Raw genomic sequence first — 19,829 nt, forward strand, 5'->3', positions numbered from 1 at the left:
ATGGGAATTGACTCCCTTTTGGAGCCTGCCTCTAGTGGCCAGTCGATGAATTGCAGTTTAAGTCACTTTCGTATTGGCTTCATCAGAGAGATCGGAAGGTTGCCCCTTGGTTCAGGATTATTATAAAGCGTTGGCTTGATGATGCACTGGCCCCGCCCTTAACAAAATCACAAGCATCTATTCAGGTTGTAGCGGTATTTGAAAGTTAAGACAACAGCTTTTCCACGAGTGGGCGTGGTATGCATCCCATATCAATCTCTTATACATTCAACATAAGTGCATGAAAGTAGAGTAAAACAAGCCTCTATCCTTTAATTGTGTGCTTTATTTGAAGTCAGTAAACTCCCTCAACCCATTTCATCCAGTACACACAGTTATGTTTTCCCCCACTTTCTCATTGCTGAAAAAAACGATGCACACGTAACGTAATGAAAGTGTTTCATGTCAAACATTATTTTGTCATTCATGCTTATAGTCTGTAATGCATAGTTCGGAGATGGAGATATTCTTCTCAAGCATCATAACAGCAACCACAATCCATCTGCGTGAAGCTCACATTGATAGTATATCGTACGTTTTCCCGCTGTAAATCTACATACAGCCTATTGAAGACTCCGTCTGTACATCTGCTATACCCTGATCCATAGAAATGCTCTTTCCTGAGTATGGCTGCTGAAGGTGTACGATATGAATGCATTTCATATCCTTTACTGTCGCCTGTCTATCGTATTGCTCAAATAAATACAAACAAGTACATTGTACAAATGTAAGTCAGATTACTCCTCATGTACAAACCACTTCTCCAGGCCTTGCAGGGCATGTTTAATAACACTAGCTATCTACAAATCTCCTTCATGCCTTCAACAATGTAGTCTACCAGTTACTAATATTCATTATTCACTATATACGCCTGGTTAACTCTCACCACAGGTCAAATGTTTTATCTAAAGTGTCATTCGTGAAACATGAGAGGAACAAATTTCTGTTCATTTGTTCGTAAAATAATTGTTAACGTAAATTGTCGCAATGTAACAATTCATGTCGCAATGGAGTTTTGATGAACTACAACAGAAATACGTTCTACTTATTTGTAAAACACAAGAGGAATTTCTGTAAACTGCTCGTAAAACCATTTTTACATAAATTGTTGCAGTGTAACAATTTATGTCGCATTTGATTTACTAAAAACTACAACAGAAATTCGTTCTGCTAATTCATGACGCGAGAGGAACAAATTCCTGTAAACTGCCCATAAAAGCATTTTTGCGTAAATAGTCACAATGTAACAACATTTACGATGATCTACAACAGAAATTCGTTCTGCTAATTCGTGACACGCGAGAGGAACATATTCCTGTAAACTGCTTGGGAAACAACTTTTTACGTAAATTGTCGCAGTGTAACAATTTAAGTCGTATTTGATTTACGAAGAACTACAACACACATCTATCCTCCTCACAACTCGTAAATGATGAGCATTGTTTAAAAAAAATCTAAGATTTGCTGAAACCGATTCATTATTAATTGCGGTGCAACGTCAATCTCCCCTAAATTACGAAAAAGTCAATATACTTCGAGCCTTATAAAACACTAAAAGTCCTTTTACTAAAAGTCCTTTTTTGTCTCAAATCTGTTTTCATAAATTACGGATGATGGCTTTAAAGTTTCACAGGAGAAAAGTTATTACTGTTGGGTACATTCCTTTTCATTGTTGTTGTTCGAGAAAAAACATCAAAGTTTCTCCGTGATAAAATGATCCATATGTATTCCTGAGAAAGGTAGTGAATAATAATGCATTTAGTCGATTGTACGAAGGAAATAAGGCAAATATAGATTGTCTTGTGAATCACAGCACCCCCACGGGCTTTGGTTTCACTTTCTGCAAAACCGTCCTTTAAAAATTAAGCAGAAGAGTCTGAAGTAGGTTCGGTATTTCTTGTCTTAAACGTGGCAAGATTTGAATCCATCATGACGGACCTCCCAATGTCGCATGCACTCCCAAAGATGAAAGGTCGTATTCAAAGTGACGCATGCCTGGAAGCCCTAAAATTCATCACTTATAAACAGGAAGCCCTTAAAAAATGGTAAATATGGCAAACCAGAGACCACGCCCACTACTCGTCTTTATCCAATCCAAAGTGTTATGGTCCAAGTACCAATGTTTCATGAGCAAGAAGGGCTTTTCTTCAGTCTAATCCAACTGTGTGCTCACAAAACCAAGTAGGTCCAGCATGAAGCTCTGAATTACTCCGGATGGGAATCCTTATCCGTCTTCACTCGTTTTTCTCTCTGGTCCATTTGATCATGGTTTCTGGAGAGCGGTAGAGGAAGATCAGCTTGGAGTACAGGTCTTCCTCCAGGTCCAGTTCGCCCGTCTCTCGTACCAAGAAGATGTCGGTGCAGAGTTTGAGGATGCGGTCCACGTTGGGCAGCTCTTCGAACATGATGGTGTGAGAGATCCCGCTGAAGAACTCTCGCACGAACTTTCCAATAACCAGAACCACCGACATGTACAGACCCATGATCCTGTGCACAAGTAAGACATTTTCAAATCACTGGTTTAAATTCACGTTTAAAAAATACTAACAAATACTAAAAATACCCACGTTAGCAAATACTAACAAAAATATACATTTTATTCGCTTAACATGTGACCATCACACAATACTACAATATATGCAAAATTAACAAATATGTTTATATAGCAATAAAAATCCAAAGTTTTTGAAGTTAAACTCACAAATGTGCTATTAAATTATTTAAATATTCACTTAAAATTTTGGGGGGTACTTCAAGTAAATATTTTAGGTCAAGGCGGTTTGACTGACCAAAAAGTTTGAAAACACCGGACTGAAAAGCCCTGGGTATAGTCTGTTTTTTATGCATACGTGAGCGTACGCGCAGTCGAATGCCCAGCCTTGCATAGTTCATTTGACTCATACACGTGCATACCATTTTGCAATACCTTTTTTGGCCTACATACTCCTGTACGCGCATATGCGCGAATGATTACGAAAACAGCATCGTGTAAAAATGGAATAAACTTTAACTTTTCTTTTTAGTTAGGGTTAATATTGTTTCTTTTCGTAATGTGTCATATGTGAGAACTGAAAATAACTTTAATAAACTACTAAATAAAAATTTTGTAATGCGCACTGTACGCGGACCCTTGTGTACGTGTAAAAATGGACGATACTTCAGGCCTTTAATAAGCTTTTTTGTGTTTTTTTTTTAGTTAGGGTTATTACTATTTCGTTTCGTAATGTGTTATATGTGAGAACAGGAAAATAACTTGCGCAAATTGTGCAACGCGAACTATACGTGAACCATCGCGTACGTTTAAAAATGGAATATACTTCGGCCTTTAATAAACTTTTTTGTTTATATTTGTGAGGTTTATAACTGTTTCTTTACGTATTGTGTCATATGTGAACACAAAAAAATATTACGAAAATTGTGTTATCCGCAAGGAACATAGAGGTTTGTAACTGTCTCTTTTTGTAATAGGAAGGACGATTAGGGCCAAGCTAAAATAAAAAATAAAACCATCTCGAGAATAAAGTCATTATTTAACGAGAAAAAAGTCAGAATAAATATAATTTCGAGAATAAACTCGTTATTTAACGAGAATAATGTGCTTGTTTTCATTGAAGGAAATTAACGTGCCCTTTAGCGGTTTGTGTTCTTATTCTGGGATCTTCTGCTTGCCTGTACAACGAATGTTTTTATTAATAAAATGTTTGCTGAATTTGGTGTTTTAATATTACAGTGTTGATGCATTAATCCACATTCAATGTTGTCTTTTAGGGTTTTATAAGGGTCTACGTAAAGCTTTTATATTGTTGCTTTCATAAGAACACGCCTAAAGTGAAACGTAGCCTAGTTCTTGTATTTACCTCAATTGTTAAGGGCGATTTATAGTCGTGCGTAGGTTCTACGCCGTAGCGGCGTAGGCTATCCGTAGCCTGTGCGTAGCTCTGCGTAGCCTGACGCGCACCTCACAAAAAATTTAACAGCGCGTCAGATCTACGTGGACCGCAAGCGCTGTGATTGGTCCACCAGAACCCCTCCCGTCAGGTAAAAAAACTGCGTCATAGGTATTTCCGTTTGTGACGGTGAAAACAAAGATGAGCCAAGTTGAGGAGTGATTTAACTCAAACTGCATCAAAAGTCGCTGTTTATTTACTTCCATCATTGCTGGTCTTCTCAAATTATACACAACAAGTTGCTGTTTCTTCTTCGTTTGTGGGTTAACTTGCTAAGCTGCTTCTTCTTTCACGTTTGTGCTGCTACTGTGGTTACACGCGTGGATACTGCCTACCAGCGGCCACGCGTGTGCTTGCACGTCCACGCGGACGACGACGCAAAAGTATAAATGAAAACCGACGCGGAACCTACGCCGTCGCTGCTACGCCGTAGGACCTACGCACGACTATAACGAGCCCTTTAGTTCACAAAGCCGCAGAGTCTTTCCATTCCTCTCTCGGCCATACAATTAATATCCCCCATCACCTGTGCACTGTCATTTAGGTGCGCCTCCATGTGCGTATAGCTACTTTACCCTACCCAATTAACAAAACCCATTATTCATCACGATATTCTGTTCATTGCATGCCTGTTTTATTAAGGTGTGCACCAAATTTTGTTTGTTCACATTATCTCCCCCCATATTGCCTTTTATACGACTTTATTCTCGTTAAATAACAACTTTATTCTTGTTAAATAACAACTTTATTCTCGAAATTATATTTATTCTGACTTTTTTCTCATTAAATAACAACTTTATTGTCGTTAAATAACGACTTTATTCTCGTTAAATAACGACTTTATTCTTGTTAAATAAAGACTTTATTCTTGTTAAATAACGACTTTATTCTCGTTAAATAACGACTTTATTCTCGTTAAATAAAGACTTTATTCTCGAAATTATATTTATTCTGACTTTTTTCTCATTAAATAACAACTTTATTCTCGTTAAATAACGACTTTATTCTCGTTAAATAACGACTTTATTCTTGTTAAATAAAGACTTTATTCTTGTTAAATAACGACTTTATTCTTGTTAAATAACAACTTTATTCTCTAAATTATATTTATTCTGACTTTTTTCTCATTAAATAACAACTTTATTGTCGTTAAATAACGACTTTATTGTCGTTAAATAACGACTTTATTCTTGTTAAATAAAGACTTTATTCTTGTTAAATAACGACTTTATTCTTGTTAAATAAAGACTTTATTCTCTAAATGATATTTATTCTGACTTTTTTCTCATTAAATAACAACTTTATTGTTGTTAAATAACGACTTTATTCTCGTTAAATAACGACTTTATTCTCGTTAAATAAAGACTTTATTCTTGTTAAATAACGACTTTATTCTCGTTAAATAACGACTTTATTCTCATTAAATAACGACTTTATTCTCAAAATTATATTTATTCTGTCTTTTTTCTCGTTAAATAACAACTTTTTTTCTCGAAATATAACAACTTTATTCTTGTTAAATAACTACTTTATTCTGGTTAAATAACAACTTTATTCTTGTTAAATAACAACTTTATTCTCGAAATTATATTTATTCTGACTTTTTTCTCATTAAATATCAACTTTATTCTTGTTAAATAACGACTTTATTCTCTTTAAATAACGACTTTATTCTCGTTAAATAACGACTTTATTCTCGTTAAATAACGACTTTATTCTCGTTAAATAACGACTTTATGCTCGTTAAATAACGACTTTATTCTCGTTAAATAACGACTTTATTCTCATTAAATAATGACTTTTTTCTTGTTAAATAACGACTTTATTCTCGTTAAATAACGACTTTATTCTCGTTAAACAACGACTTTATTCTCGTCAAATAACGACTTCACTCTCGCATTTTTATGACTTTAATGTCAAGATGGTTTTATTTTTTATTTTAGCTTGGTCCTAATTCTTCTTCATCTCGTAATGTGTCATATGTGAGAACAGTTAAGAAAATTGTGTTACACACTGTATACGGAGCCTCACATACGCGTAAAAAAATTTGCTGAACTTGACCCTTTAATCAACTTTTTATTTAGTTGGTGTAATATGTTTGTTTTTTCGTAATGTGCATATGTGAGAACAATCAAATAACTAACATTTACGCATTCAAGCAATACATTGTACCAGTATGACTGCAAGGCTTTACCAATTGAGTTACAGGACCACAACTCTGAAACTTTAAATGTTTAAAATTAACTTAAACTGTAGACGTTGACATACCCATATCCAGCCAGAAAGCCGAGGCTGGGTGGACTGACTTGATCACTGAACACATAGATCTCAAGACCGGATTCGTTCTGAAACTTCAACCCGGAAAGTATCGGCCCACGTTCGGTCTGATTCACAATCCACCACTCCTGGATGCCTGAGGAACTGTTCGCACTTGACTTGCGTAGAGACAGTGTGATATTCATGAATTTTTCATCTTACGGTGCCAATAGAAAGGAGAGGGCGAAAGAGAGAAGCATTTTGATCAACTCATGATGGTGCAGTAAAAATAGTAATGTTGAAGGTGTATTTATGACAGAGATGGCGTGTGTATTACCCTTGTAAAGCTGGTCAATAGGCTTGGCATTTGAGTCACTCGGTGCTCTGAGGTATCTTGGAAAAATATTTTGGATGAGCCTAAAAAAAGCAAATGAATTAACCATTTACACTGGCACAGCAGTTACACTATACACAAAAAGTGTTTCATATCTTGAACTCACACATGCTGATCTTGAGTGCTCTCTCCACTGTGCTCTAATAATTTTCCTAACGCCTGTCTGGTGGTTGGGTCCAGGTCGGTGGTGTATTTCCCTATCGCCATTTCAGCTTTAGCACCTAAAGTGAGATTCCTAAAGGACAAATACCAAATAGATTAAACACACAATAATAAAGTTGCATTCTGTTGAATAGACACGTTTAGTGAGATTCACCAAGAAAACGATTTTGAGATCAAGTTGTAATAGTTAAGCTGTAGTTATGTGTTAATCTCCTACCTCTGTATGGACCAGGTGAGGGTGAGAGGGAAGTGTTCATCTGTCCTATTGAGTTTTTCAATAAGGTTTTTTCTACTTGGAGGGCTGATGGTCCAAAGCGAGTTGGAACTTCCTTCTAGATCCGCTATTGTCAAGTCTTCATGGATATAAGCCTCCAGAAATTGCATGGCAGTCTACAGGACAAAACAACCACACTTAGACTCACAGCCTAGTCATTTCTCTTTAGAAACAGTAAGACTTTGTTCATTTTTTGTTTGTTTTTTGACTGTTCACATTATGTGGCTAAAATCAGACAGATGTGTGAACTGTTCGTGGTCCTAAACTGCATCGCATGCACAAAAGAACACTACTACGTCACACGCAGCACACGGTAATACAGAAATGAATGTTTAAAATGTTATAGGAGCAGATAATATATTTTCTACATTAACTCTTTCCCCACCATTAAATTATTTCTTCAATTAAGAGAAAATGCTTCCTTGCTAATGACATAATTGCTAATCCATATTTTTGCTATTATCCAATAGGTGGCGCTCTTACACTAAACACTGAAGCATCCTATGATTCAAAAACAATAAAAACTCTGTGTATGTTGTGATCATCACTCTGAATCTGACCTTTAACAAAAGTTCTTTAGAAAAATGCAATTATTTGTTAAAAATTTTGTATTTTAAAGAAACCTTCCCATATTTGAGAGGTGATTAAAAAGAGAACAAATGAAGATAGGATAAAACAAGTTTTTGTTTTGAAAGCAGAGGGTCTGATCTTTCATTTGATATATTCTATGTTAATATATTTAAAAAATTTCTGAAAGGCATTGTAAGGGTTTTGTCTTGTGTTCTGTTTGTTTTGTTATTAGGTCTTTTAGTTTGACATCATGTTCTGTTTCCGCTCTTCTATTTTGAAATCTATATATCTGGTTCATTGGCATCATCTTACTGCGAAGTATTGTATGTGTTACAGCTGCATTACCAAGCGTTTCATAGTCATTGTTTGTATTTTGTTTCATGTCTTGTTTCGTATTGATGGATTTTGACCTGTTGGCTGTTTTTTGGATTACGTTTTTGGATTGCCCTGTGTTGGATTTGTTTGCCTGCCCTTTTGGGATTTTACGAATAAACCCCTTGCATATGGATTCGTCTCTCTCTCTCTCTCGCTTCGTGTAAGCAGCCTACATTACAGGCATTAAACTTTTGTAAAAATCAGAAAAAATGCTGGCGCTTGCTGGCAACTTTTAAAAAATGCTGGCAGGGAAAAAGTTAAAATGTTTTTTTATTTTGATTCCTGATTTGACTTAAAAATGAATTATATTTAAGCTCTGACTGGAGATAAATTTAACCATAAAATACAAAATAATTGATGATGGACCGTGGAATTATTAAAAAAAATATTTACAAATAATTCAACGGCCTGTCGTCAAAAAGATTTTGTGTAAAAAAATCCCAAAATTTTCTTCAAGATTATTTAAGTGTTGCTAGGTGTGATTGGTTGCTGGGATGTTGATACCAAGCATTAGAAATATTTTGGCGTGGTGGTTGGTTGATTACGGGCTTAATAATAATTATAATAATGCATTTTATTTAAGACGCCTTTCAAACCACTCAAGGTCACCGTACAACAAGAAGCAACAGTAACAATAATATCAGAAGTAACAACAAACAAAAGTATCAATAAAAACACAAATAAAAAACTACTAGACTTGAGTGTACAAAGTAATCAAGAAAGATAAGTGGTTCTAAATAAATGAGTTTTAAGTTTGACTTTGAATTGATTTAATGAATCTGATATACGGATGTTAGCTGGGAGAGAATTCCAGAGATGAGGAGAAACACGGCCAAAGGCCCTATGGCCCATGGTGGTTAGGCGAGCAGAAGGTGTATGAAGGAGACCCAATGAAGAGGAGCGAAGTGGATATGTAAAGCTGGTTAGTGGATATGTAAAGCTGTGTATCATCAGCGTAACAGTGGAATTTAATCCAGAATTTTGAAAAGATATTGCCGAGTGGGAGAAGGTAAATTAGGAACAATAGGGGTCCTAAAACAGAACCTTGGGGAACACCACAGCTAACAGGAGAAGGTTGGGAGTTAAATTTTTTTCAGTTGTACAACTGTGTGCGATTAGAAAGGTATGATAAAAATCAGGCATAAGGAACACCAGTGATACCAATGTCAGATAAACGGTTTAAAAGAATACTATGTAAAATTGTGTCGAAAGCTGCACTCAAGTTGAGTAAAACAAGAATAGATAAGAGTCCACCATCAGGCTTAGTTGAAAGAGCCAAGCCCCAAGCTTATTTGGCTTATAGATATGGTCCTCATATCATAGTTCACACTATGAGAACATACAATGCTTGTTTTGTTTAATTTTGTACAAAAGGACAACATTAATCATTTCCTTACTGCATCATTGCCATAGTCACGTTTGAACTTTTCAAATTCAGAGAAAGTGATGTTCTTCAGATTTGTCTGCTGAGCGCTCATCGTAAAGATCGGCTGGAAAGAACAAGAGAACATTCAAAAAATACAACATGTGAAATCATTTTCAATATGCAGACCGTTTGAAACTTAAAAATGTTTACAATGATTTCTTCTACACAGCAATGAACATGCGGAGCTACAGTATTGGAGACTTTTGAGTAAATCTCCACTAGTGTTTTAGAGCAGAGCTCAACCCCAATATGTGACCCTGCCTGTGAAAATCCAGATTTACTGTTTTCTACATAAAATCATCCTACATAATGTAAATAAAACATAACTTTAATATATTTAATATTGAGTGAGTACGGTTATGTCAAAGACTGAATCAGTGATAAAAATAAAACTTTTAGAGAACTCCATTAAATCCTCTGTGCTATGAAAGAGCAACCTGTTACTGTGGGATTACTGAATGTGTTCATGCAAATGCATCTTCGATGTCAGGCTAACCTGCAGTCCGCCCAGTGTTAGTGTTACAGAGACGTCCAGAGGAGTGTTGACGACCCCTGCCACAGATTTGACCAGCGACATGAAGAGCAGTGGAAACCATACGATACAGATGAGGAGCATGACGATCATTCCTCCCATTCCATACTTCACCACCTTCTTCTTCTTCTGCCCACGTGGCTGAGGGTAACGCTGTAACATAACACACAGGACTTCATCTCAGGGCTCTGTGAAGTGACCCTGTACTTCATTTAATCATTTGGCAGATTCAATGCCATTCGCAGCAAGAACCATATTTTGGTTCTCCGAAGAATCCAAAAAAGTTAAAGGTTTTTTAAAGTCGCAATGAAATTGAAATGAAATGAATTGAAATGTCATTTGTTTTAGAATATTGTGGTATTTTTTTAATCTTTAATCAAAAATGCAAATGTCCACTTCACAAAACTATCTCTCTTTACTTCCGGTTTAATGATATGGCAGGTGGGCAGGGTGATGCAGTGATTAGCAAATATCAACAGGACCCAACTTCAAACAATTCAGTCAATTATCGATGGACTGATTTAAGTCCAGTCCTACTTTTTATCTTATCAAAAGCCATTTCACTCAGATATAACTAACCGTCACCACGGGGAAAATAAGACAATTGCTACTTCAGTTTCATGGCCTTTTAATTGTGCATTCACGCCAGATGCAAATGAAGCCAAAAAATCTTGCTATTTAGGTGTAGTTGGAAGCTTTAACATTTTGAGTTAAAGGGAACATACCATGAAAATTTGACTTTTTCCATATTTAAGTGCTATAATTGGGTCCCCAGTGCTTTTATCAAGCTAGAACATGTGAATAAGATCAACCCAGTAACTTAGTTTTGGTAAACCATTCTCTGCAAGCATTTAAAAAATAGGTCATTGAAATTTCGCTCCCCTTGTGATGTCACAAGGGGATAATACTGCCCCTTAATCTGCACTATCCAACCACGCCACTGCCATTTAGTACAGAGATCAGCTCATTTGCATGTTAAAATGTCATTTTTGCACACACCTAAAAGTGGCAATTTTAACATGTATAATAAATTATCTAGATGGTATTTTGAGCTAAAACTTCACATATGTACTCTGGAGATACCCAAAGATTTATTTGACATCTTAAAAAAGTCTTTTGAAATGTCCCCTTTAACTCATTTAGCATCATTAGCGTGTGAAATTTAGATGCGAATATGCTCAATTTGCCGGCTTTAACTATCGTGTAGTTTAATATCTATATATAGAGCATAAATTGAGTAAAGAGCCTTTTTTACAACTTACCAGGGGTGCGTTTCTCGAAAGCATCGTTAGCCAACTACTTTTGTAAGTATTGTCGTAACTGACAAAGTTCAAGGATTTGGTGTTTCCCGAAAACAAAGTTCAAACGAACATTCGCAAGCTGCATTGCAAACTTGTGTGGTTTGAACGACAGGTCTTTACCTGTCGTTAGAAGCCACGTTCCTTGTTATTATAATATGTAGACTTACGTTGATCATGCTTTTGAACAAAATAAGCAAAAAAAACGTAGTACATTCTATATCCATCATTCTAAATATATTAAAATGTTATTTTACGTCTTTAAATATGTAGACAGAATGAAAGCGCTGCATTTGAAAATTGTGCATGGGCACAGTCATACGAGCTTTAAGACCCTGGGGAGTCCCTGGGAGGAGTGACGTAAGAGGGAACTTGCGCATGAATTGAATATCTTGAAAATAAACAACAGATAACTAAATCACAACAACAAAAAAATCAGTCTTCTGATGCAATATATATTATTTGCAGCAATAATCGGACATTAAATCGATTTGCCCAGATTAATTAGTAATTCACCTCCCACGTGACATCATCAACTATATTGTTAAACCAACATGGTTCAAATGACGAATGTGTGACAAAGTTACTATGCTTTCGGGAAACAGTCGTGACAAGGTAGTTTGTTTCTCCAACTATGCATCGTACTATGTTGGTTCAGCAGCAAGTTACGTCGTTGTTCGGGAAACACACCCCTGATTGTTAGACTGTTTCTTCAAATATCCGCCAAAGTTCCGATTTTTCAACGGATTACGTTATGCGTGTCAAATCGCATTATTCGCACAATAGGATGTCTATCACGTCTTTGCATTTTGCATTGACTTTATGTGTAAAACTTATTACGCTTCTTTTGCATCTGGTGTGAACGCACCATTAAGAACCATACAGCCTGACAAAGACCAATTTCCAAGTTTTCAGACCTGTAGACCACTTCCGTTTATTTTGAAACAGGGATTAAAATAGTTACAATATAGCATTTTTTTCTTAGTTTGGTTCGCTTTTACAAGGCAAAGTTTTAAAAAGTTCTTAAAAGTCCTTAAAGATAATGCACTGGTGTATGTTCTGGGATTTCACTCATAGCTGTCATCTGTCAGACAACAGCTGCAGGATTATTATGGGTGTCTTTATAGCTTTGCTTATATTATTAAATCATTTTGATAGCAGCACTGTTCCTCTGAGCTCTTTAAGGCGCTCACTAAACACCTTGCTCATTTTTGTACTTTAAAGTGTTTTGGACAGTTGGTCTGAATCTGAAATATGTTTTTGCACACACCGCTGCTTGTATGTCATTATGCATCATATTCAGCCTTGTTTATTGGTCCACTTGGTCAGATTGCTTTCTAATCATTAAGCAAACAAACCGAACCGAGGGAGAAAATGCAGCAGGTTCCGAAACCAACGTTCAGGTGTGAAAACCCTTGATTTTTATGATTGTAGGTTCTCTTCTGCTTCACCCACTGCCTCTGACCTTCTCAGATTCCCTCCAGCATTTCAGGATGAAGATGTGTGCGTAGATGTCCTCCACACAGATCCAGCTGGACAAGCTGAGGGTCGTGTCTGTCCAGACCCAGTCCATCACCGCTCGCAACTCCGTTAGGAACGGGATGAGACGGAACCTTGAACACACAACACACACTTTAAATATCAGACTGATTGTTTAAAACAGTGGTTCTTAAAATTTTTCAGCGTGCGGCCCCCTTGTGTACGATGCATTCCTTCACGCCCCCCCCAAAGAAAATGTATGACAAAAAACTGTTAATTTTTTTTTGGGGGGGGGGGGTGATTACACAAAATTCATGATAAATTAATGTATTTTATAAAATGCTGCATAATGTTGCGGCCCCCAGTTTGAGAACCATTGGTTTATAAAACTGTGGGGCTCGTTTTCTGTTCTTTTCCCTTACTAAACTTTATATTACAGTAGAGTTACTGTAAAATTATAATAAATCACTATGAAATTTCCTGCAAACAATACAAGATGATTTCGAAATCATTTGAGTTTTTGACAATAAGCGTGGTAAAGTAGGTTTACTGTACATGCACCATCAGAAAAAGTGTCAAAAAGTACACCTTTGCACCTTAATTCTTTCCCCGCCATGATTTTTACAAAAGTTACTAAAAATGCATTGCAGAAAATGTTCTTCTTTAAATTTATAAACATACAATATCAAATTGTATATCAATATCAAATAAAAGAACAGACCCTCTGCTTTCAAACACACAAAAGTTTTTTTATCTTATCTTCATTTGTTATATTTTCATCACCTCTCAAATATGGGTAGATTTCTTCAAAAATACATCATTTTGAACAAAAAGCTGAGATAATTGCATTTTGGTAAAGGACTTTTGTTAGTTTTTACTGTTTTTGGATCAGTGGATACTTCAGTGTTTTATAAATTGGGTAAGAACGCCACCTAGTGGATAATAGCGGAAATATGGATTGCTGTAAAAACTCATCATTAACAGGGAAGCGTTTCTCTTAATTGATTAGATCAACAGCGTTTACAAATATTCCTCAAGATATCTTCCTTTGTGTTCATCAAAACAAAGAACTTCATACAGATTTGTAACAACATGAGTGTGAGTAAATGATGACAGAATTTTTGGGTGAGCTATCCCTTTAAGGTGAGATAAGACATTCAGATGTCACAAACACACTATTTGGTTTAATAATTTGTAAAAAATAATGTCAAATATGTTATTTAAAGACATATTTATATGTAATTTTTGTGTAATATTAAACCATACCTGTCAAAATTATTTGCAGCATTTGGGTTACCGTGTGTTATTAATTTTGAGAGAGCTGTTATCTGGGAATAACAAACCTGCAAATGTCACAACTGGCCAATCAGAATCAAGCCAAGTTTAAAATGGTATAAATGTACCTGTATGCCTTTCTTTCTGCCAAGGAACACACAAATTAATAGACTGAATATTAAGTTCCATTATTTAAAAGTTATAGGAACTATATAATTAAAACAACACTTTAAATAGTTACAATCCTGAACACAATCTCATGGTGGAGGAAGATTAAAAAACTATTTTGTTTTATCGCTCTTGATTATTCCATTACAAACAATTTGATTTAAGAAAGTGCTTTTTTGTCAAGAGTGCCATAAAACCCTTTAAGTGGCTATAAAGATGTTGACACAGGACTTTGTTCTCATTATGTTTGGTTGAGAATATTGGGGTCATGATTTTTCAATATTACGTTCCCTATCATTTCCTGGTAATTGTTGTCCATTGATTTTTTTTTTAACATTTTACCATGCTATAAATGTTTCTATCCAACCAAACCACTTCTTCATCTCTGAGAGTAAGCGTATAGGCCATATTTTCTGACTTATCACTTAAAAAGTATGTCATGCAATATTCCCGCTCACCCCTGGAAGAGAAAGAGGTTGACGTAGTTGTAGCTCTTGGTGAGGAAGTTCCCAAGTATACGAGTTGGATAGCCACAGCGAATCTGATACGCAGAGAGGCCGAAATAAATACATTTCACAAAGTACCACAACTGAGCTATTTTGTTCTGACTGAAGCGCCTGCAGAGAAGAGAGATGAAAAACATGATCAGATTATTTGTAGCATTTCTGTTACAAAAGACATGACTAATTTACAACCATTTTACTTAACTAGAAATACAAGAATCACAATTCTGCTTATGAACCATCTGGAACGCTAAAAAACAGATGATGCGTTAAAGGGACACAAGGCAGCATTTTTATGTTAATAAATCATCTTCGTAAGTCGGTATATGGTTAAATGACTCATTACATGACGAATGAAGACCCCTCGCCCGCCCCTACCGTCTGTAGGAAGAATACCCCACTTGCAAGTTCGCTGTATCCGACCCGGTGTCCTTCAGTCCCGTAAAGTCTCAGATATAGAAAGCATTTACTCCCAGACACTAGGGGGAGCTAGTAGAGAAATAATACTCAGACTTGCCTTGTGTGCCTTTAACTGAATATTTTCCATCATTGAATGTTTATTTAGCAGTGACGGAAGCCAGATCTGCAAGACACGTATTAAAGTCCAGCAGTTTAAAGGATCAGTGTGTAGATTTTTAGCGACATTTAGTGGTGAGACTGTGAATTGCAACCGCATAGAGAAAACGCATAGAGAAGCTACTGTAGCCACCACAGGACAAACATGTCATCGTCTGAGACAGTAGAGCAGTTTGTCAATTTAGGGCTACCGTAGAAACATGACGGCGACTTCCATGTAAGGAAACCCGCGTTGTATGTAGATAAAAACGTCTCATTCTAAGATAATATACAAGACAGTTCATTATGTACGGTCTTTGTACATCACTTATAATATAGTTACGTATATTACCTTGCATTTCTGTCAAGAGATCCTTCTAAAAGTTACACAATGCCCCTTTAATAGAAATTTACTTTGACGCCAAATTCACAGTATTCCTTTACCTCTCCGTGATTCCCGGTAGGATGAAAAACATCCAGAAATGTATGCCAAACACCAGGATAACTTGGAATACCACTTTCCCCATCACTGTCTTACGCAGGTAAAGGGCACGATCCACCACCATAGTGCCAAACTGGATAAGAACCATGACGAGGAACGGGCCGGGCACTTGATCCTCAGATAGTGAGGATGTGATATCGGCACCTCCCTGATGTTTCTGTGAGCCAAAGATAACAAGCATCAACAAAAAAGACCCATAAAACAACACATTGCCTAATCGAACCAAAGTGTGGCTGTTTTTAAGAGCACTTGATGTTTTGTAAGGTAGCATGAAGTCTTATCGTGGGTTCACACCAGCCGCGTTTGAGGCGTCAAAATCGCGTCTACCGCGTCTAGTTTGCCGCTTAAACATTTGGAGTTTACACGCTTCATTCGCGTGTGAAATTCGTGCGTGAAATTCTAGTCATCGAGACTCTCACGCAGAAATTCGCGTCAAGGGAGGGGCTTCTGCGACTCGGCTTGTTTTCTGTAATCACATCATTATTGGCAAAGTTCAAATTTCTCAACTCACGCATTTGCTGCGGCAACGCTCAATTCGTGCGAACTAGACGTACGAATGAGGCGGAATCGCGTCTACCGCATCTACCGTGCAGCACTAAACGCCTTATTCGTGCCGCGAGACCTCCAGACGCGCGTCAACACGTCTTCACATTGACTTAACATTGAAATCACTCACACTTGACGCCTCTACCACGGCTGGTCTGAACGCAGCATTAGTCAGTCCCTCCAGAAAAACGCGATTGTGCGATATTTATGCGGGGCTGCCTTTTTTTCCAAATACGACGCACTTTCGCCGCATTAATTACATATTTCCGCGCACAAAATATGCGGGGCTTGCATGATTTCATAATCTCAGCATTTTTGTAGCAAAAAGTCAAATATATATTAGCAGAAAGTTGAAAAATGTTGCATTTACTTCCCAAAAGCGCAGCCGTGTCCTCTATTGTCATGGGAACATTATGAAGTGACGTGATTATGTGACGTGAACATCATTGCAGCTTTTGCAAGTTTCCGCAGTTTTTGCAAGTTCCGCAATTTTCGCAAATTCCCGCAATTCCATCGCATACAGTAAATTGCATAAATATCCCGCATATTCCATCGCATTTTTTAAGAAAACGTGCCGCAAAATCGAGGATTTTTGCCCGCAACAATCACAAAAAAACTCCGCGTTTTTCTAGAAGGACTGATTAGTAGTAACTTTTTTAAAGTCCCCATGGGGTCAAAACTGACAATTGAAGAGCACAGATGCAAAACCCTTTAAGTGCGTCTGACATGTTTTCTTGTCAATGAGCATTTTTTATCAGACTTCTAACGTGCTGAGGGCATTTTGTGTTTTTGATGTTTAGAGGCTTTTGCATCTGAACTTCTGAATTTTTATTTATTAATGGAATATTGCAGTGTTCATTGTAAGCAATTTATCTGTGTGGGTCATTATTATTTTTGTATTAATCTAAAAAAGTTTGACGGCTTGAACGGAGCATCTGTTAACCCCGCCCCCTCCAATTGTCAGTCTACTACAGTTTCTATTTCTGAATATGCTTGCTCTTTCCCTCATGTGATATTTAGTTTTACTCTGAAATACATCACAACAAAAATGACACAAATTTACTGGGGGGATTTTAGATGACTTCGGTTTAAAATAATATAACTTTTTTTTGTTTCCTTAAAACTCCGCTCCCCTTGAAATTCACTTCCCAGAACTCATCTCATCACGTTTCCCCCATTTTCACCCCTGGTCACAACACGGAAGTCAACCGTGACTTCCTGTTCATGGGGACTTTAACATCCAAAATTACATACTTCGCTTATAAAAGAATATCAGACTTACTCCAAATGCCCAAAAGCCAAAGACAATAATGATAAAGTCAACAGTGTCAGCAAGAAACATCAAGACGTAAACGTCCGTGACGGCGTTGTACTCGGGGTGAATCAGATTGTAGAAGAACTGACGAATGGGCTGATAGATCTCCACCAATCTGAAAAGACAAACAGTCACAAAACAGACAGAGAGGAAGAATTTATCTAAAATATATAATAAAAATGAATTTTGGAGCATTTACAACCTGATGTGCATAATGCAGTTCTGAATGAAACATGATGTTTTATAAGATTAAAAATGATTGTGGATTGTGGGAAACACATTCAGAGCATCTTGATGAATGTGAATCGAATGCTTTTTTCTTTATGTTTATTCATTTAGCAGACGCTTTTATCAAAAGCAAATTACAACTGAGAGAGCATTTAATATTTTATCAGAGAAGCTAACAATAAAATCAATAGTAATGTTTTGCATTATTGCCATAATCTTTGTGTACTAGAATCATGGCTTTGAACCGGTTCACGGAACGAAAACGAACACCAGAAACCTTTCCAAAAATATGTTCCGGAACAGAATCCAATATTTATTTAAAATAATGGTAAATGGTTAATACCGTTATTTTTTTAATTCCTCAACAAGATTTCTGTGCAATACTCAGTAAAGTTCAATTCCGGTCGTCGTTGACTCGTCTGAGAAATGAAAAGCCACCAGCAAGTAGCCTACTCAAGCCCAACTCTCTAATGCTTAATCATAAGAGGTAAATATTGTAGGCTACCAAGTATCTCAAGATGTTTGTTTTTTTAATACTAATTAGTGGTGAAAGAGTACAGATCACGACCCACGGTTCGCCTTGCATGCGATTCGCGGATTAATGCGCAAATTTAAATAGGGTGAAAGTTGATCATTTGCACATGTTTCAAAGGCTTGCAAATGTTAACACTTAAGTGATTTTAAACAATTTAACTGCAAAAAGGCGCTAAAGTGAACAATTTTCTGTACGCACATGCGGTTAAATGTGTCCGGTCCAACTCCAATCAAACGTGATTATCCCTATGCCCTTCAAAGATCAGAACTCTTCATGTATAAACTTGAGAGAGAGTTGCGCTGCTGTGTCTCATACTGTAGTCCATTAAAATACATTTGGCGAATAAAGCACTGAAAAACAACGCAATTTTCACTTTATGCAACTGTTTATGCTGGAATTCGTCCTCCATCTGTGTGTGTGAGCGTGTTTAAGTGGACTCAACAGATGTAGGCATATCAGAATTACAGTTATGCCGCTTACGTAGCCTTTTTTAATGTTTGATGACACGATAGAGATTTAAGGAAAATTATGTAGACTAATAATAATTAAAGTTTGATGTCCTAATGATCAGCCTACTTATTTGTATGTCCCACAGCTGACATGGAACGTTATAAACCGGTTCAGGAACGTCCATTTTAGGGTTGATCCGAAAACCGGAAACGTTAAAATACTGTTTCTGTTTGGAACGAACCAATTGGGAAAAAATCTGGTTCAAAGCCCTGACTAGAATTTATAGATGAGGATTTGACTGGATTATTACATTAGAAAATAAAAGTCTACACAGAAGTGAAGAAAGTTGCATATGTTGATTAAAAATAGCAAATAAAACAACATGCATACAATGTCATGAACATTTCTTAGAAAGTAAATAATGTTCACAATCACATTTACTTTATAATCAACTATCATATGGCATGTCCCTATGTAGAAATGTGTTCCTGTAGCTCAATAGTAGAGCATTGCATTAGCAGTGTAAAAGGTCGTGGGTTTGATCCCATGAACACACATAGGGGTGAGCGGGGCATAAACTAACGCGGGGTTAAATGTAACCTGGCTACTTTACATATTTATACAAGGCCGAGCAATCTGTGCTTTTGGTCTTTTTCTCTTATTGTCAGAAGAAAAGTTTTGATGTGTTTTTGTTATTGAACAAAGGGTGTTATGGAGGCATGGAAGTACATTTCTTCATCTTACGTTTTTTTTTTTCAATTTCTGAGTTGGGTGTGTAAGTCACCAAATCCAACCTTATATTATTTTAATCACTGTCTTGTTACCTAAACCAGTGGTTTTCAAACTGGGGGCTGCGAGATGGTGCCAGGGGGGCCCCAGTTTTATGACATTTTATGAAATACATTAATTTATTATTAATTCTGTGTAATTAAATCTAAAAAAATAAGGCTACTAACCAAAAGCACTACTTTTTTGTATAATTTAATGTTTTTTTTAATTA

The 19,829-nt window shown here is 36.5% G+C and overlaps 1 protein-coding gene across 1 annotated transcript in view; it reads right to left on the reverse strand.

Annotated features, from left to right (window-relative positions):
• Positions 1–305: 305 nt before the first annotated feature.
• LOC129443167 (piezo-type mechanosensitive ion channel component 2) overlaps positions 306–19,829 on the reverse strand; it is a 146,674-nt gene continuing 127,150 nt past the window's right edge. The window contains exons 46-56 of the mRNA XM_073857068.1: positions 17,584–17,731; positions 15,698–15,912; positions 14,654–14,812; positions 12,739–12,886; positions 9,940–10,128; positions 9,415–9,507; positions 7,016–7,188; positions 6,743–6,871; positions 6,580–6,659; positions 6,255–6,459; positions 306–2,526 (exon numbers count right to left, since the gene is read on the reverse strand). Coding sequence (XP_073713169.1) covers positions 2,274–2,526; positions 6,255–6,459; positions 6,580–6,659; positions 6,743–6,871; positions 7,016–7,188; positions 9,415–9,507; positions 9,940–10,128; positions 12,739–12,886; positions 14,654–14,812; positions 15,698–15,912; positions 17,584–17,731 — 1,792 coding nt within the window. The 3' untranslated portion in view covers positions 306–2,273. The remainder of the gene's footprint in view (positions 2,527–6,254; positions 6,460–6,579; positions 6,660–6,742; positions 6,872–7,015; positions 7,189–9,414; positions 9,508–9,939; positions 10,129–12,738; positions 12,887–14,653; positions 14,813–15,697; positions 15,913–17,583; positions 17,732–19,829) is intronic.

The sequence above is a fragment of the Misgurnus anguillicaudatus genome, chromosome 2 (genome assembly GCF_027580225.2).
Source record: "Misgurnus anguillicaudatus chromosome 2, ASM2758022v2, whole genome shotgun sequence".
Taxonomy (NCBI): domain Eukaryota; kingdom Metazoa; phylum Chordata; class Actinopteri; order Cypriniformes; family Cobitidae; genus Misgurnus; species Misgurnus anguillicaudatus.